The 12,579-nt window shown below is 40.5% G+C and overlaps 1 protein-coding gene across 1 annotated transcript; it reads left to right on the plus strand.

The window, feature by feature from the left end:
- The first annotated feature begins 10,908 nt into the window (after positions 1-10,908).
- On the plus strand, positions 10,909-12,272 carry LOC142250049 (general transcription factor II-I repeat domain-containing protein 2A-like). Its single transcript, XM_075322110.1, has 3 exons — positions 10,909-11,323; positions 11,478-11,713; positions 11,820-12,272. Exons 1-3 carry the CDS (start codon positions 10,909-10,911, stop codon positions 12,270-12,272), a joined length of 1,104 nt encoding a protein of 367 aa, XP_075178225.1.
- The last annotated feature ends 307 nt before the right edge of the window (positions 12,273-12,579 follow it).

Consider the following 12,579-nt stretch of genomic DNA (forward strand, 5'->3'; position numbering starts at 1 on the left):
GGACCAAAAGTAATTGGACAAGGGACTCTAAGGGCTGCAATTAACTCTGAAGGCATCTCCCTCGTTAACCTGTAATCAATGAAGTAGTTAAAAGGTCTGGGGTTGATAACAGGTGTGTGGTTTTGCATTTGGAAGCTGTTGCTGTGACCAGACAACATGCGGTCTAAGGAACTCTCAATTGAGGTGAAGCAGAACATCCTGAGGCTGAGAAAAAAGAAAAAATCCATCAGAGAGATAGCAGACATGCTTGGAGTACCAAAATCAACAGTCGGGTACATTCTGAGAAAAAAGGAATTGACTGGTGAGCTTGGGAACTCAAAAAGGCCTGGCCGTCCATGGATGACAACAGTGGTGGATAATCGCCGCATACTTTCTTTGGTGAAGAAGAACCCGTTCACAACATCAACTGAAGTCCAGAACACTCTCAGTGAAGTAGGTGTATCTGTCTCTAAGTCAACAGTAAAGAGAAGACTCCATGAAAGTAAATACAAAGGGTTCACATCTAGATGCAAACCATTTATCAATTCCAAAAATAGACAGGCCAGAGTTAAATTTGCTGAAAAACACCTCATGAAGCCAGCTCAGTTCTGGAAAAGTATTCTATGAACAGATGAGACAAAGATCAACCTGTACCAGAATGATGGGAAGAAAAAAGTTTGGAGAAGAAAGGGAACGGCACATGATCCAAGGCACACCACATCCTCTGTAAAACATGGTGGAGGCAACGTGATGGCATGGGCATGCATGGCTTTCAATGGCACTGGGTCACTTGTGTTTATTGATGACATAACAGCAGACAAGAGTAGCCGGATGAATTCTGAAGTGTACCGGGATATACTTTCAGCCCAGGTTCAGCCAAATGCCGCAAAGTTGATCGGACAGCGCTTCATTGTACAGATGGACAATGACCCCAAGCATACAGCCAAAGCTACCCAGGAGTTCATGAGTGCAAAAAAGTGGAACATTCTGCAATGGCCAAGTCAATCACCAGATCTTAACCCAATTGAGCATGCATTTCACTTGCTCAAATCCAGACTTAAGACGGAAAGACCCACAAACAAGCAAGACCTGAAGGCTGCGGCTGTAAAGGCCTGGCAAAGCATTAAGAAGGAGGAAACCCAGCGTTTGGTGATGTCCATGGGTTCCAGACTTAAGGCAGTGATTGCCTCCAAAGGATTCGCAACAAAATATTGAAAATAAAAATATTTTGTTTGGGTTTGGTTTATTTCTCCAATTACTTTTGACCTCCTAAAATGTGGAGTGTTTGTAAAGAAATGTGTACAATTCCTACAATTTCTATCAGATATTTTTGTTCAAACCTTCAAATTAAACGTTACAATCTGCACTTGAATTCTGTTGTAGAGATTTCATTTCAAATCCAATGTGGTGGCATGCAGAGCCCAACTCGCGAAAATTGTGTCACTGTCCAAATATTTCTGGACCTAACTGTATATATATATATATATATATATATATATATATATATATATATATATATATATATATTGTCGATACCCAAGTTGTTTTAATAGGTTTACTTACATTTAATACTTGATATATTTTTCCAGTTGAATGAAGAACTTGCTATAGTAGAGAGTGGCACAAAAGTAGATGTAAGATAAAGCACAAATAGCTCATAAAAGTACCTAAATCTATGTTTAGTGATTATTTTTTATGTTTGAATTTGTCGTGAATAAATTGTTGGTTTTGTTCATAGTTGAATGAGAAACAAATGCAGGCAATTGCATAAATGAGGACATAATTTAAGGCGGTATCACAAGGAATGACAGTTATGGCATATCGATTTGATATACATAAATGTCAGTCATGTTAAAATCCCTTTCAAGATGAAATATGGAAAGCAAAGGTCATTACTTATATATAAATAATGAAAACAAGATGACAGAAGGGAAGCAGTTATTTATTTAACAAGACAGTACTGTGCTCGAAAGGCGGTCTAAATATATGAAATTTACACAATATAAACTGATAAAATGAAAGCAATAAAAGCAGAACTGGAGGGGATAAAGACCTGGCTGTTAAATGATATTACTTTCATGGATACGTACAAAGGAATAAACAATATAGACTGTGTAAAATCAAACCTAGTATACACATTGCCATTCATGTAATAAAGTATAATATAGTGTAGATATAAAAATTAATGGCGTAGGCGGTTTTCATGCTCATGATTAATTTTTACTACATATTATATTTGCTTGAGGTTTTAAATTAAGATCACACAATTGCTGGGGTCAAAATAGTTACATGTTAAATAAAATGAAATCTGTGAACTTGTACGCTGCAGAATGAATGGTCAAAGTTGACAGAAACATGATACTAAACAATAAAGCAATGTCCATTTCATTATAATATGCAGATTAGGCCGACAGTAGATTATAATCAGTCATATGCAACCTACATAGGGATTGATTTAGTCCAAACAGAATGGACTTGAGGCTTGTGCACAAGACTATTATGGTGTGTATATGCGTCTATAAAGCCATTGTATATTTCTTGTGACTAAAATTGAATACAGAGACAAAAAAGGTTTTTGTAATGCTTTTAGAAAATGCATCAATGATGTAGCATGTGATTTAATATGCCTTATTTTTTTTTGCTGTCAAAATTACCACACTAGAAAACTCAAAATTACATTTCCCATATGCTCTCACATAGTGACAGTTTTGAAGGGAAAACACATCATTACTAATGCTCCCTAGTGTTCAATTTTACTGTGCTCGTTTCAAAGAAATTTATATTTAAAGAAAATGGACATGTTGTGAATGACATGGGGGAGGCAGTAGCCAAAGCCATACTGTGAGATGGTTGAGTACATAAGGACATTAGACTCCACATTAGATGGCCAAAAAGCCATCTCAGATGACTCTTTCATACATAGGAATGTTCGCTCATTCAAGCTCATGTGTTTTCTGAGACATGGCAGCTGTCAGCTTATCTCTTGGAGAACAAATCTATCAGACATTTCCGATTAACATCTCACACGACAATCAGTCACCACCACCATACTCATTAGATTAGACCATCAGATGGACCTGTAAATATTGTCATGTTTGGTCGACCTGAGTCTAATGTGTATGTGGGCCTTAGGGCTTACCAGGGAGCAAATAAAAGTAAGGCCCAGTGCCCACGCTGTGTAGTTTTGATGCGTATTTTCAGAAATCTGCAGCAAAATCTGCATGCCCATTGTGAAGCCTGCAAAGTCTATGAGAATTCAGAAGTCCTGTTTTTTCCCTTGCATCTTGCATATTTGGTGCAGATTTGGTGCAGAAAAAAAGACATCTGAACCATATATGCAAGGGAAAAATACTCAACGTGGGCACAGCACTTCTGAATTCTCATAGACTTTGCTGGCTTTCCAATGGACATGCAGATTTTGCTGCAGATTTCTGAAAATCTGCGTCAAAATCCATGTCAAAATACACAGCATGGGCACTCGGCCTTAAAGTGTATCTAAGGGAGAATTCAGATTCTCAGAGGCATTCTTCCTAACACCACTAATGAGACAGGACCCAGATTAGCGTGGTCTTTAGTGGCGCTACCAGGCACAGTGATAACCGGATCCCCATTGTGGTATTGGTTCTATGGACTTCTGAACATCTCCTGATGAACCCCCAGATATTTGAGGGAGAAACGCGTTGAGATGACAGACATTATGAGATGATAAGTACTATAATCATATAGAGATGTGTAATATCATAATCTGAGACGGGAGTGCAGGTGTTTATACATTTTTCTGGTTTTATGTGCATGTATTTACATGCTTTTCAGGTCTTGATTCATCCCTAAGGGAATTATTGTGATTTGATAATTTGATAACTATTGACCAATGAGAGTTGTGACTCTAACGGCTCTAATTGTCGCCTGCACGTCTATAATTTTGTAGAAATGTTAAATACTATATCCTGAGATAGGTGTGCAGGGGCCAAAGTATTTAATTGGTTTAATACATGTGTATCTACATACGGTTTGGGATGAAAATGCATTCTATTTTTCCCTAAGGGAACCTTTGTAATTTGATAAACTGATAATTACTGACCTATAAGAGTATTAATTCTGACATTTTTTGACCTGCATGTCTTTTTTCACGTACACTATTTATGGTGATGGTGGTTCTGTGGATTGGAGGGTCAGTAAGGGACATCCGCCGAGGAGCGGGGGCACCGAGTGTTAGGGTGTTTACACTCCGCTGGTAGGTAGGTGGAATTCATAGGGCGAGGTTAGCCTACCCCCACCTATACCCAATAACATCTCAAATATCGACCTGTGGCGCACTTGCCCCCCTCAACCGCCTAACCACTTTTAAGTGGCTATTCTGTATGACTGCACTGACAGTTTTTTAGAGTATATAATTAATAAAATTTGATATTTTTAAGAGGAATTTTTCTTTATGGTTTTTAGAATTCAGATTCTGTGGGCAGTTTTGATCCATCAGCTCTCTTTAGCTATTGCACCTGTTTCATATCCATAACCCAAAATGGAAGAGTAGCATGCACAGACAACTATTCAACTAGTTTTATTCTCTGCTATCCTGAAGAGAATGGAAGGCTGGTCTTATAGGAATGAGCTATACGAATTATTAAGAAATTTCCCAACCCCAATGTATAGGAAACTCATTAGAAGAATAAGGTCACTTGTACAACTTGATAACAATGGGTCAAAGTGGCAAATTTATGACATATATTTAAAAAAAAGTCCAGACCAAAACATGGTTAAAACAAAAGTTCACTCTAGGAGGCAGTGTGGTTTGATTTCCTTTTCAGTGAATTGTTTTTACTTTTACTATAGGACACTTCATGCAGGCAAGCTTGTGTAATTTGGCTAAAATATCAACTAAAATGTGTATATTTTTTATCTTGGCAGAAAGCAACCAGACACTCTAATATTGATGTAGGAAAATATTGAGCTTGTATTTGTGAGCTGTACTTATATAGTGCTGATCTATGTTTGTAACTTAGACTGTTAGTCAGCATGGTGCACCATACATAACCATATACGATATACTGTATCTGTGTGCATTTATAATACTCATAATCCAACCCTCTAATATAGGGGTCCCCAAACTATGGCCCGCGGGCCGCATCCGGCCCCCGGAGGCCATTTACCCGGCCCATGTCACAATTTCCTTGTGTTATTTCAATTGTAAGCGCACAGGCGCTTACAATTGAAATAACCCGCCGAGCGCTACACGGTAAGTCTCGTTCCTGTGTAGACGCTCGTCGTCCGGACCTAGAATGATCATGTCATGACACACGACGTGCTCATCTAGACCTTACAGCAGAAGACAGAGGAGCCGGGACCACAGCGCGGGAGCGGCTGCAGTGAAAGGTAATATCTATTTTCACTTTTTTTTTTACTGGGCATGGAGGAGGATCAGAGAGCTGGATCTATATGGGGGATTGATGGGACCTATATGGGGGAGAGCTGGACATATATGGGGGAGAGACCTGGTCCTATATGAGGGAGACTGCATGGGAACTATATGAGTTAAAGAGCTGGCCCTATATGAGGGAGACTGCATGGGAACTAAATGAGTTAAAGAGCTGGCCCTATATGAGGGAGACTGCATGGGACCTATATGAAGGAGACTGCATGGGACCTATATGGGGGAAAGAGCTGGCCCTATATGAGGGAGACTGCATGGAACCTATATGGGGGAGACTGCATGGGACCTATATGGGGGAGACTGCATGGTACCTATATGGGGGAAAGAGCTGGCCCTATATGAGGGAGACTGCATGGGACCTATATGGGGGAAAGAGCTGGCCCTATATGAGGGAGACTGCATGGGACCTATATGGGGGAGACTGCATGGGACCTATATGGGGGAAAGAGCTGGCCCTATATGAGGGAGACTGCATGGGACCTATATGGGGGAGACTGCATGGGACCTATATGGGGGAACCAAAAAACCGAATATAGATACCAAGGTAGAGTATGATCATCAAAAACCGAAAATTCCTTTTACCTTAAAATCATAGTTTTTATTGGACATATATGCCACAAACAGAGTACATATATACATAGAATAATAAAAATATATTAAATTATTATTGGAAAGAAAGGCGAGAATTTTTTTTTTTTATCCTTCTCTCACCCTTCCTTACATACGGAGGTCGGCGTCCTAATTGGTTATGACGCCCCCGTTCCTCGTCGACTGACGTCCTATACTGACCCTCCACTCACTCTCAAAAGACATTCAGTGTGTCTGAATAGCAGTGGGTAAAGTGCAACACCAAAGATAAAGCCCACAAGATTATGTATACACATAAGATGTGCAAAGGAGGGAATTGTGTCCGTCACTAATCATCTGTCATAGACTAGTAGGGATGGGCCAGACTATGTCCTCAAGTCGACACATAATAAATATCAAATATTGACTTAAGCTGCTTTTTGTCCAGGATTCACCCTACGCATTTCGCCCCTTAGTTAGTTTAGCAAAAATGGGCTCATCAGGGGTATAACAGCATGGATCCTTGAAACACACAGCTTCGAACCATTATAGAATCGCACCAGGACCAATAGATAATATGGTACGTCCTCCAAGAAAAACACAATAAAACACCACTTCATGCACCTGGTAGCTTGCTGCTGAACGTAGAGTCGGAATCAAGTTCAGGCTAAATTGCCGCAACAGACAAATCCATGCATCCAAAAAATTAATCATGTGGAGTATGCAACCCAGGCTTTCAGAAAACAATATAAGCAGAGTCCTTAGATAGCGTTCAAGCCCTCTGAATCGCATCAAGGAAACAGTCCCCAGGTAACGATATGTACTCCATCTGGGCGTTCATTCAATGATTTAATGAACGCCCAGATGGAGTACATATAATTACCTGGGGACTGTTTCCTTGATGCGATTCAGAGGGCTTGAACGCTGTCTAAGGACTCTGCTTCTATTGTTTTCTGAAAGCCTTGGTTGCATACTCCACATGATTAATTTTTTGGATGCATGGATTTTGTCTGTTGCGGCAATTTAGCCTGAACTTGATTCCGACTCTACGTTCAGCAGCAAGCTACCAGGTGCATGAAGTGGTGTTTTATTGTGTTTTTCTTGGAGGACGTACCATATTATCTATTGGTCCTGGTGCGATTCTATAATGGTTCGAAGCTGTGTGTTTCAAGGATCCATGCTGTTATACCCCTGATGAGCCCATTTTTGCTAAACTAACTAAGGGGCGAAATGCGTAGGGTGAATCCTGGACAAAAAGCAGCTTAAGTCAATATTTGATATTTATTATGTGTCGACTTGAGGACATAGTCTGGCCCATCCCTATTAGTCTATGACAGATGATTAGTGACGGACACAATTCCCTCCTTTGCACATCTTATGTGTATACATAATCTTGTGGGCTTTATCTTTGGTGTTGCACTTTACCCACTGCTATTCAGACACACTGAATGTCTTTTGAGAGTGAGTGGAGGGTCAGTATAGGACATCAGTCGACGAGGAACGGGGGCGTCATGACCAATTAGGACGCCGACCTCCGTATGTAAGGAAGGGTGAGAGAAGGATAAAAAAAAAATTCTCGCCTTTCTTTCCAATAATAATTTAATATATTTTTATTAATCTATGTTTGTATGTACTCTGTTTGTGGCATATATGTCCAATAAAAACTATGATTTTAAGGTAAAAGGAATTTTCGGTTTTTGATGACCTATATGGGGGAGACTGCATGGGACCTATATGGGGGAAAGAGCTGGCCCTATATGAGGGAGACTGCATGGGACCTATATGAGGGAAAGAGCTGGCCCTATATGAGGGAGACTGCATGGAACCTATATGAGGGAGACTGCATGGGACCTATATGGGGGAAAGAGCTGGCCCTATATGAGGGAGACTGCATGGGACCTATATGGGGGAAAGAGCTGGCCCTATATGAGGGAGACTGCATGGGACCTATATGGGGGAGACTGCATGGGACCTATATGGGGGAAAGAGCTGGCCCTATATGAGGGAGACTGCATGGGACCTATATGGGGGAGACTGCATGGGACCTATATGGGGGAACCAAAAAACCGAATATAGATACCAAGGTAGAGTATGATCATCAAAAACCGAAAATTCCTTTTACCTTAAAATCATAGTTTTTATTGGACATATATGCCACAAACAGAGTACATATATACATAGAATAATAAAAATATATTAAATTATTATTGGAAAGAAAGGCGAGAATTTTTTTTTTTTATCCTTCTCTCACCCTTCCTTACATACGGAGGTCGGCGTCCTAATTGGTTATGACGCCCCCGTTCCTCGTCGACTGACGTCCTATACTGACCCTCCACTCACTCTCAAAAGACATTCAGTGTGTCTGAATAGCAGTGGGTAAAGTGCAACACCAAAGATAAAGCCCACAAGATTATGTATACACATAAGATGTGCAAAGGAGGGAATTGTGTCCGTCACTAATCATCTGTCATAGACTAGTAGGGATGGGCCAGACTATGTCCTCAAGTCGACACATAATAAATATCAAATATTGACTTAAGCTGCTTTTTGTCCAGGATTCACCCTACGCATTTCGCCCCTTAGTTAGTTTAGCAAAAATGGGCTCATCAGGGGTATAACAGCATGGATCCTTGAAACACACAGCTTCGAACCATTATAGAATCGCACCAGGACCAATAGATAATATGGTACGTCCTCCAAGAAAAACACAATAAAACACCACTTCATGCACCTGGTAGCTTGCTGCTGAACGTAGAGTCGGAATCAAGTTCAGGCTAAATTGCCGCAACAGACAAATCCATGCATCCAAAAAATTAATCATGTGGAGTATGCAACCCAGGCTTTCAGAAAACAATATAAGCAGAGTCCTTAGATAGCGTTCAAGCCCTCTGAATCGCATCAAGGAAACAGTCCCCAGGTAACGATATGTACTCCATCTGGGCGTTCATTCAATGATTTAATGAACGCCCAGATGGAGTACATATAATTACCTGGGGACTGTTTCCTTGATGCGATTCAGAGGGCTTGAACGCTGTCTAAGGACTCTGCTTCTATTGTTTTCTGAAAGCCTTGGTTGCATACTCCACATGATTAATTTTTTGGATGCATGGATTTTGTCTGTTGCGGCAATTTAGCCTGAACTTGATTCCGACTCTACGTTCAGCAGCAAGCTACCAGGTGCATGAAGTGGTGTTTTATTGTGTTTTTCTTGGAGGACGTACCATATTATCTATTGGTCCTGGTGCGATTCTATAATGGTTCGAAGCTGTGTGTTTCAAGGATCCATGCTGTTATACCCCTGATGAGCCCATTTTTGCTAAACTAACTAAGGGGCGAAATGCGTAGGGTGAATCCTGGACAAAAAGCAGCTTAAGTCAATATTTGATATTTATTATGTGTCGACTTGAGGACATAGTCTGGCCCATCCCTATTAGTCTATGACAGATGATTAGTGACGGACACAATTCCCTCCTTTGCACATCTTATGTGTATACATAATCTTGTGGGCTTTATCTTTGGTGTTGCACTTTACCCACTGCTATTCAGACACACTGAATGTCTTTTGAGAGTGAGTGGAGGGTCAGTATAGGACATCAGTCGACGAGGAACGGGGGCGTCATGACCAATTAGGACGCCGACCTCCGTATGTAAGGAAGGGTGAGAGAAGGATAAAAAAAAAATTCTCGCCTTTCTTTCCAATAATAATTTAATATATTTTTATTAATCTATGTTTGTATGTACTCTGTTTGTGGCATATATGTCCAATAAAAACTATGATTTTAAGGTAAAAGGAATTTTCGGTTTTTGATGACCTATATGGGGGAGACTGCATGGGACCTATATGGGGGAAAGAGCTGGCCCTATATGAGGGAGACTGCATGGGACCTATATGAGGGAAAGAGCTGGCCCTATATGAGGGAGACTGCATGGAACCTATATGAGGGAGACTGCATGGGACCTATATGGGGGAAAGAGCTGGCCCTATATGAGGGAGACTGCATGGGACCTATATGGGGGAGACTGCATGGGACCTATATGGGGGAAAGAGCTGGCCCTATATGAGGGAGACTGCATGGGACCTATATGGGGGAGACTGCATGGGACCTATATAGGGGGAGACTGCATGGCACCTATATGGGGGAAAGAGCTGGCCCTATATGAGGGAGACTGCATGGGACCTATATGGGGGAAAGAGCTGGCCCTATATGAGGGAGACTGCATGGGACCTATATGAGGGAGACTGCATAAGCCCTATATGGGGGAAAGAGCTGGACCTATATGGGGAGAGAACTGGACCTATATGGGGACAGAGTGCTGGACCTATTTGCGGGAAGAGAGAAGCACATTTCAGAGGTACACTGTGTTGTATTTGGGGAGTACAGTGTATGTAAGTGTTATAATCTGAGGTACAGTGTGTGTATAGTATTATTGTTGGCATATATTGTTTTTGTAGGGCTGTATATATATATATATATATATATATATATATATATATATATATACTGGTATTTTACTAATCGCAATTTGGAATCCCTAGGAAACAATGACGTCAAAAAAGAGAAAAATTGACTCGGAGTGCAGGATATTCAAAGAACAGTGGACTTATGCTTACTTTTTCATGCAGTACAAGGAAAAAGCTGTGTTTGATATGTCAGAATATAGTGGCTGTGTTCAAAGAATACAATTTGCGTTGACATTATCACACTCAACATAAAGATAAATATGATTGTTTGCTTGGAGATGTAAGAAAAGATAAAATATTAAAACTGAAACATTCATTGACAACGCAGCAAAATACTTTTGTGAAGTAGAAGCAGCTAAATATTTCATCACTGAGAGCAAGTTTTCAAGTTGCCAAGCTAATAGCGTGCACTGGCAGACCATTTGTGGAGGGAGAATTTGTTAAAGAGTGCCTTCTTTCTGTTGCCAAAGAGATGTGTTCAGAAAAGTCAGACTTATTTAGTACAATTAGTCTTTCAGGATCTACAATTACACAAAGGATTGAAGAAATAGGAGACAATTTGCATCAGCATTTGCAAAACTTCGCAAGAAAACTTTCTTATTTTTCCTTGGCAATTGACGAGAGCAATGATGTTCGTGATTCTGCGCAACTTCTAATTTTTATTCATGGGATGAATGACAATTTCGAAGTCATGGAAGAGCTTGGTGCACTGCAAAGCATCAAAGGAACAACTACAGGAGAGGATATCTATGAAAAGCTTTCCCAAACTGTGAAGGATTTGGAGCTGGATTGGGCTAAACTAGCCAGTGTGACTACTGATGGTGCGCCTAGCATAGTGGGGTCTAAGAAAGGAGTAATTGCTCGCATTAACCAAGAGATGGACAAACGTAATCATTCTCATCCAATAGCCATACATTGCCTCATCCACCAACAAGCGCTATGTAGTAAATCACTGAAGTGGGACTGCACTAAACCACAGACAATTTCAGGAATTTCTGTCTGAGCTAGATGTTGCCTATGAAGATGTTCTGTACCACACAGAAGTCCGTTGGCTGAGTCGAGGGAGAGTTTTGAGACATTTTTATGACTTACTTCCACAGATTACAGATTTTATGCTTTCAGAAAACAAAGAAGTACCAGAGCTCAATGATGCAGAATGGAAATGGCACCTCGCCTTTCTGACAGATGTAACAGAGCTACTCAACAGTTTAAATGTGCAACTTCAAGGAAAAGGGAAGCTCATCTGTGATATGCAATCACATGTGAAAGCATTTGAAGTAAAATTAGGCCTCCTTATCAAACAAGTGAAGGAGGAAAATTTCTGCCATCTTCCCTTAACTCTAAATCTGTTAGCGGAAAACCCCTTGATTGCATTCCCAAAAGAAACGTGTGAATTCACTGGAAAAGTTGCAAAAGGAGTTTCAATTCAGATTTAAAGAGCTTCATCTCCATGAACAGAATATACAGCTTTTCCGTAACCCATTTTATATTGACATTGAAAATGTGGATGCAATTTACCAAATGGAACTGGCTGAATTGCAGAATTGTGACTCTCTGAAAGATGCATTCAAGGCAAGCAGCTTGCTTAACTTCTATGCATCTCTCTCCTCTGAGACCTATCCTAATCTCAGGAATCATGCACTCAAAATGGCAACAATCTTTGGCAGCACTTATGTTTGTGAACAGACTTTTTCCAGAATGAAACATCTGAAATCTCCAACCAGATCTAGACTAACCGATGTGCACTTGCATCACTTGTTACGGCTAGCAGTGACAAATATGGAACCGGACATTGACCATCTCATTAGCCAAAAGCAGGCCCATACTTCACATTGAAATAATGGTGAGTTTGTTGACTTAAATTTACTATTTCTTTATTTTGAATGTTGTATTTGTCCCTTTTTGTTTTACTTTAAAATGAGATACGTGTAGTGTGCATAGGGATTTTCATAGTTTTTCTTATAGTCCGGCCCTCCAACGGTCTGAGGGACAGTGAACTGGCCCCCTGTGTAAAAAGTTTGGGGTCCCCTGGTCTAATAGATAAGTATGAGAGTGAATACTCATCAGTATTTTGCACCTGTACAGCCTTGTACCACTAGGGCCAGTTCCTGAGGGTGAGGTCACTGAGTTCATTGAGGTCACC

This window comes from Anomaloglossus baeobatrachus, chromosome 8, assembly GCF_048569485.1.
Source record: "Anomaloglossus baeobatrachus isolate aAnoBae1 chromosome 8, aAnoBae1.hap1, whole genome shotgun sequence".
Lineage (NCBI taxonomy): Eukaryota > Metazoa > Chordata > Amphibia > Anura > Aromobatidae > Anomaloglossus > Anomaloglossus baeobatrachus.

What these genes read in the sequence shown, in the direction of transcription:
- LOC142250049 (XM_075322110.1), top strand. Translation starts at nt 10,909, where the DNA reads ATGTGTTCAGAAAAGTCAGACTTATTTAGTACAATTAGTCTTTCAGGA. An exon ending in TAACCAAGAGATGGACAAAC is followed by an intron (nt 11,324 to 11,477) that starts GTAATCATTCTC and finishes TGTACCACACAG; the next exon opens with AAGTCCGTTGGCTGAGTCGA. An exon ending in CACATGTGAAAGCATTTGAA is followed by an intron (nt 11,714 to 11,819) that starts GTAAAATTAGGC and finishes CATTCCCAAAAG; the next exon opens with AAACGTGTGAATTCACTGGA.